This window comes from Heteronotia binoei, chromosome 1 (genome assembly GCF_032191835.1).
Source record: "Heteronotia binoei isolate CCM8104 ecotype False Entrance Well chromosome 1, APGP_CSIRO_Hbin_v1, whole genome shotgun sequence".
NCBI classification, from domain to species: Eukaryota; Metazoa; Chordata; class Lepidosauria; order Squamata; family Gekkonidae; genus Heteronotia; species Heteronotia binoei.
The window spans coordinates 217,056,916-217,075,540 of NC_083223.1; the positions used below are offsets into that span (position 1 = coordinate 217,056,916).

Genomic DNA, 18,625 nt, shown 5'->3' on the forward strand with positions numbered 1-18,625 from the left:
GCTGAGGCTTTTCTTTTGTTTTTGGTTGGATGTCGGGGTTTGTTGGGGCAGTTGACCAGGTAGCGGCGGGTGAAGCGTTGGCTGGAGCATCGGCTGCAGTGCTGCGGGCTGGCGGCAGCATCGTAGGCAGTGGAGGACGTGGCGTTGTCCTTCTTGTTGGCTGAGTCTGCCTAGGGTTTGGGGTCTTCTGGGGCAGGGGTTGTGAAGCCCAGGGGTTGGTCTTTCCCCTTTTAATTTTTGAGGGTGTGGGCCTGTGGGGCAACCTGGGTTTTTTATTATTGCCCTTGAGGTTGGCAGGTGACCATTTTGGAGAGCCTCCCCCTCCCCCCCATTTTTCTCCTACTGGGGACATTGGTGTGCAGCAGAGGCTTTTGTGGCCATTTTGAGTTCCATTTCTTCTTCCAGGGGGAAGCCATTTTAGAGTGGAGCTGTAGGAGGCCATTTTGTGGTCTTGTGCTTGCTATTTAGATGGCTGGTGGAAAAGGGTCGGGCAAGCCCAAAGGAAAAAAGGCAGCGCCTAAGGCGCCCAAGGCTCTTGCAAAAAGGCCACCACCGCCTCTTCTGATGAGGAGGCTGATATGGTGGTTGATTCCAATATTGCTTGTACATTGAGAGCATTGGAACAGGCAGTGAGCATCCTTTCTCCAGGAGGGGAGGATGGTGAGAGGCAATCTAAGAAGGGTAAGCAGGCGAGTATTCTCACCAGGCTGTCTATTCTTGAGGGCAGGTCTGGTGGAGTCGTGCCTGGCAGGGACGCTGGCCTTTGTGGTCCGGATGTGGGTTTGATGGTGGCAGCTGGAGCATCGGGGGTCGGTTTGCCATTGGTTCCTGCTGGATTCGGAGGTAGGTCAGGTGATAATTTACAGGTGGGGCCTGGGCAGGTTTGGCCATGCGGAGCATGGGAGCCTGCTTTGGCGACCGGGCAGGGCGCTTCCATGTCAAGTGCGGGGGCGCTTGCCTCCTCTGCATTGGGCGCGTTTCAGAATTGGGCTTGGCCATGTGGGCAAGGCATTCCTAGTGTGTACCCGGGCGCAGGGCATCCTGGCATAGCTGGTTCCTTTATAGGGGCACCCTCAACATATGGGATGGTGCCTTTTGCTGCTTTGCCATTTGGGGAGGTTGCCTTGCCGCTGGGGGACCACTTGCTTCCCACTACTAGGGAAAAATATTAAAAGGGGAGTACATGGATATTTTTTTCTCTTCTCTTTTGGGAGGTTGAAAAAAAAGACAAGGAAGAATTGGATGAGAAAGAGAAGGAAAAATTGAAAAAACCCGAAGGTGGACAGGACCTGGGCTAATTGGCTTCCTGGGTTCTGTATTTATGCTGGGGTGATTGCGAGGGCACAGCCGTGGCAGGCAGCATCCCTGTTCCAGTATTTGGACATAATTTATAAATTTATAAAGGCTATATAGCCTTTAGTGGACCTGGTTACAATAGGACCAGGAATTTAGGATGAGGGCTGCCCTGTATCCGTCCCTTCAGTGGGATCAGATCCATCAGCAGCTTTGGCTGCAGGTTATGTCCCCAGCTAGGCCTAATCTGGGTGATCGCTCTGATAGTGGTCACTTGGTGAGTAGGTCATCCACATCCGCTGCTGGTTCATCAGGCTCTCCCCGCGGTGCAGCGGGGCAGGCGGTTCAACCCCGCATGCTTTGCTGGGAATTTGGATCCCTTGGGGTATGTAATAGTAAGGCATGCCAGTTCAACCACGAGTGCCCCATGTGTGGTGGTTCCCACTCATTTGACAACTGCCTTAGAGCCCGTGGGCGTAAAAATACGAAGAAGCCTGGCGGGAACGGAGGTGCCTTTCCAGCTAAGAAAGGGGCCCAGCCTGATAAGGGTGGGACCTCTTGAGCAGTGGCTGTTGAGGTACCCTCAAAGGGTTGATAGTTTGTATTTGTTAGAAGGTTTTAAAGTTGGGTTTAGGATCCCTTTTCAGGGTCCTTGAGTTCCGTTTATGTCAGGAAACCTTAAGTCAGTTCAGGGCTTGGAGCAGGTCATTAGGGACAAGTTTGCAAAAGAGCTGGCTGAGGGAAGGATACTGGGTCCTTTTTCACATCCTCCAGTGAGTACTCTTGGAGTCTCACTTTTGGGTGTGGTGCCTAAAAAGGCGCCTGGTGAATTTTGTTTGATTCACCATTTGCCTTTTCCTAAAGGGAAGTCCGTGAATGATGGGATCCCGGAGCACTTATGCTCTGTTAGGTACACCAGCTTTGACCAGGCTATTGCCATGGTGAGGCATTGCGGGGTGGGGGCAGAATTGGCAAAATGCGACATTAAGTCTGCGTTTCGCCTTTTACCTGTCCATCCTGATGATTTTGAACTTCTAGGGTTTTCTTTTGAAGGTCAATTTTACATGGATAGAGCATTGCCAATGGGCTGCTCTGTGTCATGTTCGGCTTTCGAGCATTTCAGCACATTTTTGGAATGGGCTATGTGGGAGAAAGTGGGTTTGCAGGATGTCGTTCATTATTTGGATGACTATCTATTTGTGGGTCCCGAGGGGACTGGGCGTTGTGGGCAGTTGCTGTCTGGCTTTGTTGAGCTGGTGGCGGAGCTTGGGGTTCCTTTAGTGCCTGAGAAAACTGAAGGTCCGACCCAGAGGTTGACCTTTTGGGGGATTGAAATTGACACTATTGCACAGTTGTCTAGGGGGCCTCTTAAGAAAATAGTGGAGCTGAGGGCTAGGATTTCTACCTTTCTTCTTAAAAGGAAGGTTACTTTGTTGGAGTTGCAGCAGCTAGTTGGGCACCTCAACTTTGCTTGCAAAGTGGTTACTCCTGGGAGGGCTTTTCTTAGAAGGCTGTGTGATGCTATGGCAAGGTTATGCTTGCCTCAGCATAGAACTAGGGTCACCTGCAGCATGAGGGATGATTTGAGGATTTGGCAGGAATTTTTGGAGTCCTTTAATGGAGTCTCTTTTTGGAGGGATGACATGAGGCTCAAAGCTGAGCTTCAGGTCATGTCTGATGCTGCTGGTTCCTTGGGTTTTGAAGTCTATTTCCGTGGACATTGGTGCGCAGATAGTTGGCCTGACTCCTGGGTAAAGGTTGGTGTGAACCAGGATCTTACGTTTCTTGAGTTCTTTCCTATTTTAGTTGTGGGTTGGCCGTGGGGGAAGGATATGGCCAATCACACTGTCCATTTTTGGTGTGATAATATGGCGGTGGTCCACATCATTAATTCCCTTTCATCCAAATCTGGCCGGGTTATGAGATTGGTGAGGGCCTTCACTCTGCACTGTTTGCGGCTTAACATTTTGTTTTTAGCTAAGCATGCTCCTGGGGTGAGTAATGGGGTGGCTGACGCTCTAGCTCATAAAGAGATGGAGAGGTTTTGTCAGCTGGCCCCAAATGCCGACAGAGAGCCAGTGCCAATGCCCCAGGAGCTATGGCTGATTGGAGAGCTGAGGCCTTCAAAGCGATAGGTCTAGCCATTGCGCCCAGCACCATAAAGTCTTACGAACGGGCTGTGCGGCAGTTTGAAAACTTTAGGGCTGAGGTAGGGTATTGCAGGGTTTGGCCCCTCCCAGTGGAGCATTTGCTCCATTACTGTGTTTCGCTGTGAGGTAAGGGGTTGGCCGTGTGATACATTAGGTGGCGCCTGTCTGCATTGGCTTTTGTTAGTAAGGCGCTGGGTTATAGGGAAGAAACAGCTGACTTTCATATTCGAAAGCTGCTGGAGGGGTGGGCCAGAGAGGCCGGTCCCAGGGTTGATATGCGGAATCCTGTGTCTCCTTTGATTCTGCGGGGTTTGAAGAGGGTTTGGGACATGGTGTGTGCTTCGTCATTTGAAGCATGTTTGTTTTACGCTGCGTCTTTGTTAGCTTTTTTGGGGGGGGGCTCTTAGAGTAAGTGAGCTGGTGGCACAGTCTAGAAACGATGTTTCTGGTAAGGCTCTGTTGTTAAGGGCTGGCAAGGCAGTCATCACTGTCCGTTGCTCTAAGACGGATCAGTTGCAGAAGGGTACGGTGCTCGAGTTGGTTAGTTGTTCAGAGCTTGAGCTGTGTCCAGTTACTGCGTTGGTTGCTTATTTGGCAGTTAGGTGGCCCATGGAGGGGTTTTTGTTTATACATTCGAATGGTAGCCCGTTGACGAAGCATCAGTTTTGGGCAGTAATGTCACGGGCTTTGGGTGAGTTGGGGTTGTCTGGGGTGTGGTTTGGGACCTACTCCTTTAGAATTGGGGCAGCCTCAACAGCAGCTGTCATGGGGTATCCTTCCACTTCCATTCAAAGATTGGGCAGGTTGCGTTCCTCGGCCTATAAGGCTTACGTGTGACCTCTTATTAGGCCGTGAGTGACTTGGTGTCTGTTTATTGTTGGTTCTGTTCTTGTTTTACTGTTTTTTCTCTTTAGATGCTGTTGTTCCTGGCCAGAGGAGCCGAGTTCTTGTATGCGGCCATAGCCACGTATTTTGGGCCGCTCATCAGGCTCGGAGAACTGCGGTTGGCTCTCAGCTGGGACTCAGCCAGCATGTGTGTATTGAATGGTGGGGGCGCTGGGGCCTTCAGTGGCCGAGCCTGCCTTTGTTGTTTAAAGATTGTGTGGGTCCTCCTCCTCAGGTTTTAATTGTTCACCTGGGAGGTAACGATCTGGGACTCTTAAAGGGCAAAACCATAGTTTGGCAGGCCCGGGATGATTTCCAGCACATTCGGGAGCGATGGCCTGGGACCACCATAATTTGGTCAGCCATGCTGCCCCGCCTGGTGTAGTGTTGTGCTTGGGACCCTGCAGCTATAGAAAGGGCCCGGTATAAGGCTAATAAGGAGATCAGGAAGGTGCTGGAAAGGGAGTTGGGCCACTATTTGCCCATTTTGTTGAAATTTCCTGACCTCTACAGAGGGGATGGGGTCCATCTCTCAGAAAAGGGTAATATGCTTTTCCTGAGAGATTTGCAGCAAGGGTTGTGGGTGGCTTTGGGCCTCCCGGTGGGCGCTAAGCTCTAAGTAGAGACTTGGCCTTAGTAGTGGCAGAGTTTGGGGGTTTAGGGCCCTATGCAGCTAGGGGAGGACTGTGAAGCATCCCCCTTTTGGGGAATTTGGGGTCTGGCATGATCAGCCTTCGGGTTTGAAGACCTGGGTTTGGAGAATGCACTGTCGGGGAGCCTCGGCTAGAGGGTGCCTTTCTCACGAGACGTGCATCTGGGTTTGGGCCCTCTGGTGTGTGCCTCCCTGCTGGGCCTGCCTGGAGGAAGCTGAGTAACACTCAGCTCCGGCTGGGGGGCTGGGTCTCTTGCCCGTTAATGGCAGGGGAGAGGTCGCGGTGACCCCTAGCCCTGGCCAGGCCGCTGGTGGGGTACCCTTGCTGTTTATTAGAATATTGAATAAAGTGTCCCAATTTTATACCAATACTCTGTGTCTGACTATTTATTCCATCCTTGGGGAGCAAAACATGGTTGATGAGAGTACAGAGTCAATAACTACTGGGAGCTCCGGAGAAGAGCAAGGTAGACTGACAGTATAAACCTTGAGAACTCTGTGCTGGAAGTAAACCCTATTGAATAGGCCTGAGTAAGATTCTGAGTATACCTGCTTAGGATAGCATTGAAAGAAACAAAATCAAAGACTCCGCTTAGCTCACCAGTTAGCCTAAACAGGAATATAAGTCTTTTAGGAAGCAGTAGAACTCATTACTACACATTATATATGCCAGTTTGGTATAGTGGATAAGTGTGTGGACGCTTATCTGGGAGAACTGGGTTTGATTCCCCACTCCTCCACTTGCAGCTGCTGGAATGGCCTTGGGTTAGCCACAGCTCTCGTAGGAGTTGTCCTTGACAGGGCAAATGCTGTAAGAGCTCTCTCAGCCCCACCCACCTCATAGGGTGTCTGTTGTGGGGGAAGGAGATTGTAAGCCGCTCTGAGACTCTGATTCAGAGAAAAGGGCGAGGTATAAATCTGCAGTCTTCTTCTAACATAAAGAGCCAAACTAATAACTAGGTTTTTCCACCATCCTTCCCAACCAGTGGAGGGATGGTGGAGCAGCAGAAAGACCCATCTGACATGCAGTGCCATTTCTATGTCATTGACCACATGACCCAGAAGTGGCGTCATCACAACAACAACAACAACAAAATTTTATTTGTATCCTGCCCTCCCCGCCAGAGCAGGCTCAGGGCGGCTGACAGCATCAATTCAAATTTCAATTATACAAGGAAAAACAAAGAAAACAAAATTACATTTAAACATTGAACATTAAAATTCTGGTTAAGTTTAAAAATTAATTAAATTAAATTGATAAAAGTGCTAATGCTATTTGTTCTTTTATGATGGCGGTTATCATTAGCAATTTCTTTCTTCATCAGCGAAAGCCAGTCGGAAGAGGAAGGTCTTGCAGGCCCTGCGGAATTGTTTAAGATCCCGCAGGGCCCGCATTTCCTCTGGAAGTTGGTTCCATAGGCTCGGGGCTACAGAGGAGAAGGCCCGGTTATGGGTGCTTTGCAGCTTCACCTCTCTCGGTCTGGGAGTAGTCAACAAGTTTTTCCCGGCTGACCTCAGTGCTCTCTGGGGTTCGTATGGGGAGATCACTTCCAGGACATCAGGGTGACGCTCTGGTATTTGGGAAAAAACTCAATGATAAATTTGGTTTCTATCATAGAGTTTTTGCCCAAATACCAAAGCATCACCCCGATGACCAGATGTGATGACATCACTTCCGAGTCACATGGGCAGTGATGTAAACACATCACTGTACTTCAGATGGATCTCTTTCCTTGGGGGGGGGGTAAGTTCCCCCCTGCCAGCCAGCTGATCAGTGGGAGCCTGGCAGCAGGGGACCACCATCTCCACCCGGGGGGGGGGGGGCAGGTCTGGCAATCTTGCGAATAATAGAGATCCATTGTCTTTAATAATCACATTGTCTGCCCTTCTCTACAAAAAGGAGTCTATTTCCCTTGCAATATTGCCTCAAAACATCCTGGAGGAAGTTAGTTCATTATTTAATGTTTTCCTAATTAGCCAATATTAACCAATATTGTCTTCTTTTTTTGCAAGAAAAATAAATCTAGTTTTCAGAATTAAAAAACTACAAATTGTTTTGCTGGGATTTTTAACTTTTATTTCAGTTAGTGGTTGCTGCAAATCCTGCCATGAAAAGTTTACACACTGAGTGGGAATTTTTTTTCATGCTATATGTCCTTTCCCAAACCTCATTTTTCCCTAGGATGTGTTTGCTCCCCAAATGAAGGAGAGGCGTTTTCCTTTCGGCTTCATGTTATCCTCTTATCCCTACTGTTTTGGAATAGAGCGTAACCAGCTGGAGAACTGTAAGAAGCCTGATAATGCAGCTATTTTCTGCTGTCCCGTCTTAATCTTGTTACACAAATGGTTGTGGAGAGATTCATGAATTTTAATTTTGCCCTCTGCATTAGTACCTCATGTCACTCATACACAGCTGCCTTCTATGGGGAGTTGTTCACCCCACCTCCTACAACAGGGGAAAAAATGAGTTACAGTCTTGGCAGTAGTGCAAGTAACACACACATACACACACACACACACACACAAAATCCAAAGATTTAGGCAACCACCCATGAAGCTGATTAACAGTCAGTGATCAGGAGGAACAGCTTTGCCTCTTAAACTTTTCACCTCTCATTGTTAGCTGTGAAATTTTATTTCCGTTCAAAAGCAAGCCTGTAATCAAAACTGGGCCTTCCTATGCTGTATGCCAGGGCTTTTGTTTAAAATTGTACCCACATCATGGAATTGCCTCTGGTCAAGCTTAGGGTATTTTTTAAAAAAATGTGGTAGTGTTGCTTTCTTTTTAGCATGCGTGCAGCCCTCCCCCCTCAAGAAACCTGTTGTTTTCTTCTCTTTTTTAACATTAATCTTACCCAGTTGATAATACACTAATCTTCAGAATATGAAGTGCATAATTGCTGTATTCTGTCAAAATATACATTTACAAGCTTGATTTGCTTTCTGTGCCAATATATATTTGAATCTACTTTTGCACAGGCTGAACAATATACACTTTTTCCTAACGCCTAAGATGCATTTTCCTCCTCCATGGAAATAATAAACATATAAATATTAACACATCACTGATTTGTATTTTAATAATAATATACTAAATTAGTAGGGTGGTTTTGTGTGCATGTGTTTGTTAAGGACAACTAAGATATGAGCTTTAGATGTTATGTCAAAAGAATGGTCATATTGCCTTTCCCCTTATCTGTTTGAAATGCCACATTATGAGTGGCTGGTGCTTATAATCTGTATGATGTGCTGTTGATAATTGTGGCTACTGTAAAGGGTAAACAGTATGAATTCCTCTCCTGCTGCTGCTGTTCACCCCGTGGGTCTGAGTGTGTTACATCCAATTAGGAGGTAAAGCATAATGCTACTAAGAGCAGCCATATAATTTATTTCAGTCCTCATAGGCCTCTCTCACTCTTCTCTTCCCTCCCCCTTGCCTGCAAAATTGAAAAATTGTTTTATTCACAATTTGCTTTTTGTCGTTCATGGGATTCAAAAGGCAGGTTTATGAGGGATTTTTTTTCATTTTGCAAAATAACAATCATTAATTGGGCTCAGAAGTGCAAGCTTGATGTGTGCAATAACACTGCATAATATTCCAGACTGGAATGTATGCGCTGTTTGCAAATGGGTCTGTATGCATATATGAGTACAATAATGTTATGTTTCCAATGCACTTATAGCTGGATAACAGGTTGCAGTAATACACGGCTTTGTGGCATTTCTTTATTTGTTTAACATCCCCCTGCTAATCTGGAATGGTGTGGCTGCGTCTGAGATTGTGCTTAAATTCTGTAATGGATACTTTGTGCTGGCCGCCAGAGGTCACTAGAGAATTCAGGTTAAAAGAGGCATGGGGGCATATCAAATCTGCCACAATCCTAAGCAAAAACAATTTCTGCTATGGGTTTACTTTAGAGAGTTTGCAGTACATTTGTTAGGTTAGTGAAGCAGTTGACCCAAACTGTAGCATAGGATTATGACTGGCAATAGGAATGTCCATTAGTTTATTCTTCAAGAAAATAATTTTTGCCAATAAAATATGCATATGTACATGGGTTCTTCATTTCCATGTCAGCAAACAGATTACAAAGTGCAACAGAGGACAGCTTTTAATTGAAGTGTTTCATTCCATTTTTACTTATTTTTTAAATTAGGAAATGTTTCTAAATTAAAAGGGAAAGAAGTAAGAAAAAACCTGTTTCCCCTTAAGACAGTAGTTTGTTTATTCTGGTATAAGCAACAAAAAACCTGTTTCCCCTTAAGACAGTAGTTTGTATATTCTGGTATAAGTCCCACAAATTTTCATCCACAATAAATATTCAAGGGGTTTTTGAGTCATTTTTTGTGATTTTAAAATAAAATGTGCTGGCTGTTGGAGGGGAAAAAGAGTTTGTGGGATATAAAGTCAGATATCTAATTTACTATCCTAAAATGCAGTCTGGTGCAAGTAAGGAACAATTTTTATCCAGACAGAATTTCCTCAGTACTAGAGTCAAAGGTATGACAGTACTCATTGCCATTCCTTGGTTAATTTTGAACATCTTTAGAAGAGTGGATTTGAATTTTAACGTAAATTGATGCTATGGGTTAATTTTGAACACCTTTAGAAGAGTGGATTTGAATTTTAAAGTAAATTAATGCTATGGGGGAAAGGCATCATGCCCATAGATAGTAGGTTATATTGTACAGTCAGAGAACAGAAGATGGAAAACAACCATGTTTAAATAGTAGTAGTAAGCACTGTGAAACAGATCAGCTAATATCTGTAACTCATATCACAGAGGACAGAAGAAACTTGTCTGAATTGTAAACAGCAGCATCCATTAACTTATCTTCCCTAGTATGTTTTATATTTGTTTTGTTCTCCTCTTTATCTATATATTTCATTATTACACATAGAAAATGGCTTTAGTGAAGGATTTTAACCTTATAGTAAACTTCAGACTGATTTGGATTGCTGCTTAAATTTAGTTTATACCAACAGGAAAATACATCCCAAATTTAATTCTTGGATGAATTATCTTTTTTCTACTCAATGCATATTTAATTTTTTAAATAATTAATTTTATATTGTACATGAGTTGATGAGTTTCATATAACCTTAATTCTAGAAGCCAAGAATGGGCTTCAGATACTTCGATATTAAAAAGAACTGAATTGCATTTTATTAATATATGAAATCTCCCAGAGAATCCTTCAGAATGGTTACAGTCCTGTTATGTATTACAGTTGACTGGCCACCTTTAATGTAATATTTACTATGTCAGAAGTCCTACACTTTTTATATGGCATTTTAGCCTTCGTGCATTCATATATTTTAATCAGCCCCCTAACTGGAATATGCCTTAATTAATCAATTATTAATGTATACTATATTGTATGCATTTTCCCTTTGATTAAGAGGAACATTTTTTGTAGTACAACTGGAGAGAAACGAATTTACAAAACTGAGAAATTACTAAGTGGCATACTATCTGACACTAAACTGTAACTGTTGCTAAAAGCAATTTAGTCTTTTATACCATTTATTCCCTTAATTAGACTGTTTTGTGTCCTTGCCATGACAATGTATTAATGGTGCTTTTCTTTGTTTTGTTTTGTGTCATTTACAGTTGAAAAAAGAAGAAAAAGAGACTTACGATGAAAATCTCCACTACCCATTCCTTCTTATTTTAACTAAACATGCATAATATATGTGGCAGGTATATTTTGATTACAAAGAAAAAAATAGCTACATGAATATACCACTTTAAGACAAAGCAACCCCAGTTTGCTGAAACAAGAAACCCCTGAACTGTAAATATATAATTCCTAGAACTTTCTATCCCTAGCTTTTTCTTTAAAAGCCAGTCCAATGAGATGAAGTCTTTAAGAGCTCAATTTCTCACCCCCCCCCCCCCATGACTTCCATCATGCACCCAGTTGCTTCATCTTGACAAAGAGTGCTTCTGCGATTACATTTGAATGCATCTGTTTTGTGGCTGTGTTTGGCCATCTGTAAAATGCTGGAGGATTCCTTGTTCTAGTAAGTGAAGAAAAGAGAGAAGCTGATAATTTGGGAGCATTGTACACATCCTATTGCATTCTATATGCACTTCATGCTATATTTTCATTTTCCCCCTCTCTCCTTCACTATTTTCAAAAATGGCTTTTCCTCTCCCCACCCCCACCCCCCGGAAAACGTTTCAAACTTGCCTTGCTTGATTACTTAATGTTTTTTGACGGGATTTTTTTTGTTCTCACCCCGTAGATGTATAAGAAATTACTGCCTCAAACCAAAGCCTCATAAACTGACCATTTGTCCTCTAGACACAATGGCTTGGCCAGCCCTCTGCTCCTCCTCTCCAATTATGTGTGATTAGTCTCAGTGTGTTGTGTCAAGAAGGGGGAGTGTGCTGAGTACTTATTATCTGTTTAGGTACAAGAAGAGCACTGTGGCTATGAATGAAAAGTGAGCCTTTATCAGTGCTGAAATCTAATTGCAACTGTTCCACAGATCTCTTGTTAAAAATAGATCCTTGCCTGAGAAAGTCTCAATGCTACTGCAATTGCAAGGGTTTTTTTTTTCCCTAACAGAGACATACAACCTCCACTCCCAAAATTAATGTTCCAACAACTTGTTTTAACCAGTGCTTCACATAATGGGTGAATGTTTACTTACCATAAACAATAGTAATAAATGGGACAAAACCGTTTCTCTCACTGGTCTAACAGAGAAATCTAAGGTGCTGGCAGCCTGAATTTTAAAAATTCTAAACTCCATCCCCTCCCAATATTTTTTTGAAATGAATCCTGATGATATCACAGACAAATGCAGTCCATTGTGAAATTGATTGATGAAACACATTAAAATAGTTACCTTTGGAGTGTTGTTTTTCCTCTCCAGTTTAACAAATTGAGTTGTACACAAAAGTCCTGTTTCCTTCAGTGCTCTCCTCTAACGCATTTCTTCATCACCGGTTTGCATGTCCTTGTATTCAACACTTTTTATGCTCCATTAGAGCACCTATATGGATCTCAGAAGGCATGGGTCAAGTCGCAGTTAGATCATACATTTCTTTCTCACAAAAACCTGAATTGCAATGCCAAGTGATGGGCTAACATCACAATAACAGCAATTTATTCCTCTTTTGATAAAACAGCAGTCTATTCTCAGTGTTGGATAAAGACCAGGGGCAATGCAAACCAGCCATTTATCCTAGTATTTCAGTGGTAGATCTCCTTTTATGGATTTTATGGATTTCACATTGAGACTCTTACTGTGTGGAATTTCTGCTAAGAAATTACGAGAATTTAGGAACAACAGATGTTTATTGTTGAGGGAGTTCTCCTTCTCAGTATGTGTCCTATAGATACAGCATACCCCAATAAGATAGGTGTTTAGTGTAAATCTCAGAATGGACCCACAAACATTGGTGAAAGTATAAACCTTCTGTGCCTTTACAAAAGTGCTTAGGAACAGGACACATTGATGAACATGCCAACTTTTAGCTAATGACCCTGGAAATTATTAGTACACTCTTTATTTCTCTGAGGAGATAACAAGTATATCAAAATGAACAACTAATTATTGTTGTTTGTTTCTTTTCCCTGCCTGTCATGTCAGTACAAGCTGGTGTCTCAAATGCAGGCTATTATCCTGTAAGGGTTTAATTGAAGGGGTCTTAAGAACACGATCCTGCAAACATTTATGCATTGAGGCTGAATGGTGAAGCGAAATTGCTCATGCATATAATTGATGAAAGAACTGGGGCCCTCAACTGTAGCATTTGCTGTTTATAATCATTGTGTGAATAAACATTTTGCTTTCAGTATACACCCTAAGAAAAAACATAGTGGTGGTCTTTTTGTGTTTTATTCCAGGGATGTTCTTCTCTCTCTCTCTCTCCCTCTGTGTGTGTGTGTTTATATATATATAATTTACAGCATATTACTGGGGAAGTGTGGAGAATTTTTATAGGAAATGATATCAGGAAAGCACCTATATGAATAATAAATGTATACATAGATCTGCATACATACCACCCTATTTTAATTGCAATCCGTCTGGTCTTTCTTACATTTGAGTTTAAGTTGCACATTACATAGTACTTATTACTGTATACCTTGAATAAAAGTTGCTTAATAAGCCAGTGCCTTAAATGCATATAAATGTAAAGCACTTCATAAGGGCTGGCAGCCAATGGAGACAATGCATTTGTGTGACTTTGCTCATAGAGTTATAAGGAGCTGAGGGGAGAGCCTGTCGCTCTTCTCATTCATATTGAAATGGCAGCATAGGACCCTTTTCTTGTCATAAACTGCAGCAGGAATAACACTGGTGTACCAAAAAACTAAAACATGAATATTGGAACTGAAATGCCAAGAGAAAGCTAAGGAAATATCAGCATCTTTTTAAAACTATGAAATTAGTATTTTAAAACTATGAAATTAGTATCGATATACATATAATTACTATAAGAGGCTTCCTGAAAGGTTGCAAAGTCAACCTTTCTTCAATCAAATAGTGAAACAATTATGGGAAAGAAATAACTTACTGCAAGAAGGGGGAACATAGATGAAGCACTAGAGATGGTAAGGCTGTTACAATTAAGCCATCTGTGGGGAGTTTGCAGTTGTCATGCATAGGAAGAAAGCAAGGACTTCAGCTTGCTCTTCATTTACTTCATTTACAGTGTGTTGCTTGCACTGTGCATGTGCTGTGTCCCCTGATTTTTATTTTGAGGTCACATAAAGGATAAAGCTTTTTTATTGGCAGACCCAGCTTAAGTTGGGGGCCGCAAGGGAAATAAGACAGTTTTTAGTCTGAGAGGTTATATACTCTGGGTTGATCCCTGAGCTGGAAGGCAAGGGCAAATTCCAGTAAAAATAATTCAGAGAGAGAGGAGGAAAGGAAACAAAAGTCAAAAGCAAGGTGAGGTGGGACAGGCAAAGGAAGAAAGAGCAAGGCAAGCTGGGATCATAAGCCAGAAAAATCACAAAAGTTTTTTGGTTACTGAGACCAAAGGGCTGAGTCCAACACAGAAAGCTGCCATGTGTCCATCTCCAGCCAATCAGAAGCTGAGAAAATAAATGTTAATGTCTCTGAGCTGTTATTTTATACACATGCCCAAACCTGGAAAGTGGTAAGCTAATTCAGCTCTGTCCTGAGAAACCCCTCCAGTTGTTCATATGTCATTGTACACTTGGTGACATTTCATCTCTCCAGTAAAGCTGGATGAATGCATGTTTGATCTGGTAGGGGTTTTGCAGCAGTTAAGACTTTCCACAGCAGCAGTCTGATCCTAACCGTTTTTATTGTGTGGAAATGTCACTGAAATCATTGTGCCCTGCTTCTGTGTAAGTATGGTTAGGATTAGACAGCAAAAGAGTACAGGCTGAGTTCCAGCTCCCTTTCCCCGTTCTCATTGCCACTGCCCGTGTCACCTCATTACACATCGCTGTTGTATTTATTTCCTCTGCAACAGTCTATTCTTAATTGATCTAAAAGCCAAGAGAAACATATTCTGATATAATGACAACCATATTTTGTGCACACAGCATATGACTTGCACTCCTTGGACACCTATCACCAGAATTCCTGAAGCTATTCCAAAAAGAATGGACTGCCATCTCAAACCACAGCTTGATCATTCAGACAGAATGAGAATCCAGTTTTCCAAAACCATGATTTGCAAATCACCTTCAAACCACAGTTTGAGATTCCAGTTTAATGATACATAGCAATGAACCAGGCTTTGGTTAAATCATGGTTTACAAACCATGGTCCATTATTATATCTGAGAATTCCTGAATAAAAATAAACAAAATAGGGAGTGATTTATGAGGGACAAGTGAAAAAAAATAGTGACTGTACCCAGTGTACAGATATTTGGAGCATATGCAAGCCTTGATGTTCCTTATCTACATGTGTAATAAAGAATCCTAAAACAATTGCTTCAGGTTGAGAAAAAAAAATTTACAGCCAATCAGGACTTTTACGGTTATTCTTTCCCAGTATATATTGTTTTTGAAAGTTCACCAAATTTACACAAGCTCCTGAACTCATTATCTTGTATTCCACAGTGCCTATTTTGTCTGGACAATCATGTGCAGTGTCTTTATTTGCATGTTGCCTTAATAGAAGAAGAAGAAGATGATGATGATATTGGATTTATATCCCGTCCTATACTCTGAATCTCAGAGTCTCAGAGCAGCTCGCAATCTCCTTTACCTTCCTCCTCCACAACAGACACCCTGTGAGGTGGGTGGGTCTGAGTGGACTCTCACAGCAGCTGCCCTTTCAAGGACAACCTCTGCCAGAGCTATAGCTAACTCAAGGCCATTCCAGCAGGTGCAAGTGGAGGACTGGGGAATTAAATCCGATTTTCCCAGATAAGAGTCCACACACCTAACCACTACACCAAACTGGCGTAGCCAGGATAACTTATAAATATAGGGCTAGGTGCTTTTTGATGACAGTGGAAGACACTAGCAGATCTTTGCTACCTTCCTATTCAATTAGCAGCCACACATGAATGTCAGTTTATGTTGGCTAAAATTATAATGGCAGTTGCATTAAGGAGAAAGGAGCAGTTGAAACCACGCTTCCTGTTGCTTGCATGCATGGAGTGCCTCTGCCAGTATAAAGTTTCTTATGCCAGTGGCATAAGGGGCATAGGATCTTACCCATTGCAATAAAATCACTAAAAATAATGGGCTGGATACTGTAACTCTGTTCTGCTCATGGAACACTGGTAGCAAAATGTAGTCATTGGATCCAGCCCCCCCACCCCGCCACCAATATATCCAATGAAACAATGTTACGCAGTTTAGCTGGTGTATGAAGCCATTGCTGCAGTATTTTTAGAATGTTCTTTCTCATTTGCACCCATACCATGAGGGTTACAAAGATATTGTGTGAGATAATCCACTTCCTGTATTGTTTTAGTTTATCTGCCTTTGATAGTTTGTTGTTTGCATTATTCCCTAATTCTGTAATCCTAGTCCTACTGCATTGCTCACTAGTTATTTTATGCTGTCTGGCTGTACTGTTTGTAATCTGTCTTGAGTTACTGCAAGAAAGGTGGACTACAAATGAAGTACATAAATGAAGAACTCCATTGCAAATAGAGATTCGGCACATTTTACCATGAATATGTCTGACAGTCAAGTTTACCCTGTTCAAAGGTGTCAGTCCGATGTGAGCTGAGCACCTTGTCTGTTTAGTTCCTGCTGAGCATCCATGAATGCTTGCCAAATAGGTTTGCATCTGTTTTAAGCAAAATTACCTATATGCAAAAATACTGCTGATTCAAACTGATCATTAGCCATTACTGTTTCTAGGAACTAAGATAAATACCAAGGAGTAGGATTTTATTAAAACAAAGCATTTATGAAAGATTTCATACCACCTTCTCTGAAATCACAGAGCTCAGGGTAGTTAACAACAAAAAACTATGCAAATTAAAATCCAGAATGATTAAAATAGCTAAAAAAGTATCAGATGATACCAAATCAAATTTACAGTTTGCATTACTGTCTGGTAATAACTGGGAAAGAAAAAAGTGGGGGAGGAGAAGGGAGTGCCAGATAAGGTGATGCCAATTGCTATTAGCAACCAAAAGCCTGGTGGGACATCTCTGCCTTGCATGCCCTGTGGAATAGCACAAGGTCCCGCAGGACACTGCGGATGTTATTTGGCAGAGAGTTCCACCAGGTAGGAGCCAGGGCTGAGAAAGTTTTGCTGGCTCCGGTTGAGAACAGCCAGACTTCTTTAGGGCTAGGGATCACCAGCAAGTTGCTCTCAGCAAAGCATAAAGCTCTTCAGGGGACATAACAGGGGGCAGGCACAAACCATGAAGGAGTAAGTTAGAGTCTTACACCCAGTTGCACTATACTGCAAGGTTAGGGAGGAATGCAGCTAGATTGGAGTCCAGTAGCATCTTAGAGATCAAGATTTTTAGGCTTTCAAGAGCTGAACTTCCTTTGTCAGATACCTTTGCTTTGGGTGAGGTCAGACGTTCAGAAAATCCCGCTACGAGCATGAGTGGAGTTCAGAATCATGTTGGATTTTAAGCAGTTGTCCAAATGTCAGCATCTGCGAATGGTGGTTAGCTCGTTCGAGTCCCGCATTGAGACGACTGGGGCGCGGACTAATTTGATACTGCTTTAAATCCGGAACAAAATTCTTCTGACTGTTCCTGAGCAGAATTTCTCTGTTTGAACGCTCCATCATTGGCAACTCGTCGGAAGCACACCACCACTTCCCTCCCAAAGCCCCCTGCAAGTGATATCACTGCGCCAGTGAATGAGCGAGTGAATGTTGGCTTGATAAATCGTTTACCCTCCCCTATGTCCAGAAACAAAACTCACTTATGAAACTAGATGTGAACTGATTTGAATTCCTGGGGTTTTTTCTGCACGCATAATGCTTGTGCTGGAAAAGTGGTGCCAAAAGACTAGCAAAACTGTTAGTGATCCGACCCATTTAAAAGCGACGCGCTGCAGATAGCAGGCATCACTGCACCTGCGCTAATGCAGATTGACATCTCATGAAATGAAGTCCGGTAGAGCACTTTGATTGACCAGCGACGGGATCCACATGGGATAGAACAGGAGCCTGGCTGTTGTCTGATCGGAAAATTGGTTGTGCGGATTATAATAGAGGCGCGTTGCAGATGGATTTAATGGTGAGTGTGACCGCACCCTTTGTCTCTCAAAAGTTTTTGACTCTTGAGAGTTTAAACCCCAAAAATCTTGTTAGTCTCTAAGGTGCTTCTGGACTTGAATCTGGCTGTTCTACTGCCAACCAACACAGTTGCTACCCTCAGAAACAGGAAGAAATATAGGGCGTTTTCGCACTGACCTTAATCGGCAGTGACGCCCCTCTTCACCGCGCAGGATCTGCGTGGATTTCACAACAATTGCCGCGGAGCACCCGGAAGAGCCGCAAAGTCCCGCGGCTTTTGCGGCGCAAATGGAAACTGGATTTTGGCGGTTTCCATTTGCGCCGCAAAAGCCGCACTTTGCGGCTCTTCTGGGTGCTCCGCGGCAATTGGTGCGAAATCCGCGCAGATCCTGCGCGGTGAAGAGGGGCGTCGCTGCTGATTAAGGTCAGTGCGAAAACGCCCATAGTGAAGCAACCTTCTAACAGCTGTGATCAGACTGATGAACTGTCAAGCTGATTTTCAAACACACTGATCCCTTGTTCAAGACTGGCAAAAAGGATGTGAGCCACACTGGTGGGCCTTTGAGCATCTCCAGTTAGGATTGCAGTTCTAGAGTTCAAACATTCATTGCCTTTTACTGTTCTGGAGCAGAGTACCAGTTTTATTTATTTATTTATTTAATTGGATTTATATCCCGCCCTCCCCGCTGAAGCAGGCTCAGGGCGGCTTACAAAAATTTATATTAGTTCAGTAACCATTCTTCAATATTCCTGACCTTCAGCTTTATAACCTATATCATGTGATATTGATGAAATATGAGGATTCACCTGCTATTCTTTCTCAATGATATTTGTCTTCATGTGAGGCATAATAGGTGACAACACTGTTTCACAGAGGTCATGAAATATATGTTTGGTCCTAGGAAAACTAGAAATTGTACCTCATCCGTACTGGATCTCTTTTTTAATTATGAAGCTGCCCTGGGAATAGAG

The 18,625-nt window shown here is 43.1% G+C and overlaps 1 protein-coding gene across 3 annotated transcripts in view; it reads left to right on the plus strand.

The window, feature by feature from the left end:
• Positions 1–12,791, plus strand: part of CAMKMT (calmodulin-lysine N-methyltransferase) — a 551,334-nt gene extending 538,543 nt beyond the window's left edge. For 2 of the 3 annotated variants that reach the window (XM_060247636.1, XM_060247645.1), the window contains one exon: positions 10,596–10,686. In XM_060247636.1, coding sequence (XP_060103619.1) covers positions 10,596–10,673 — 78 coding nt within the window. In that variant the 3' untranslated portion in view covers positions 10,674–10,686. Of the gene's footprint in view, positions 1–10,595 lie in introns of all 3 variants that reach the window. The other variant, XM_060247632.1, reaches the window with a different exon arrangement.
• Positions 12,792–18,625: the final 5,834 nt, after the last annotated feature.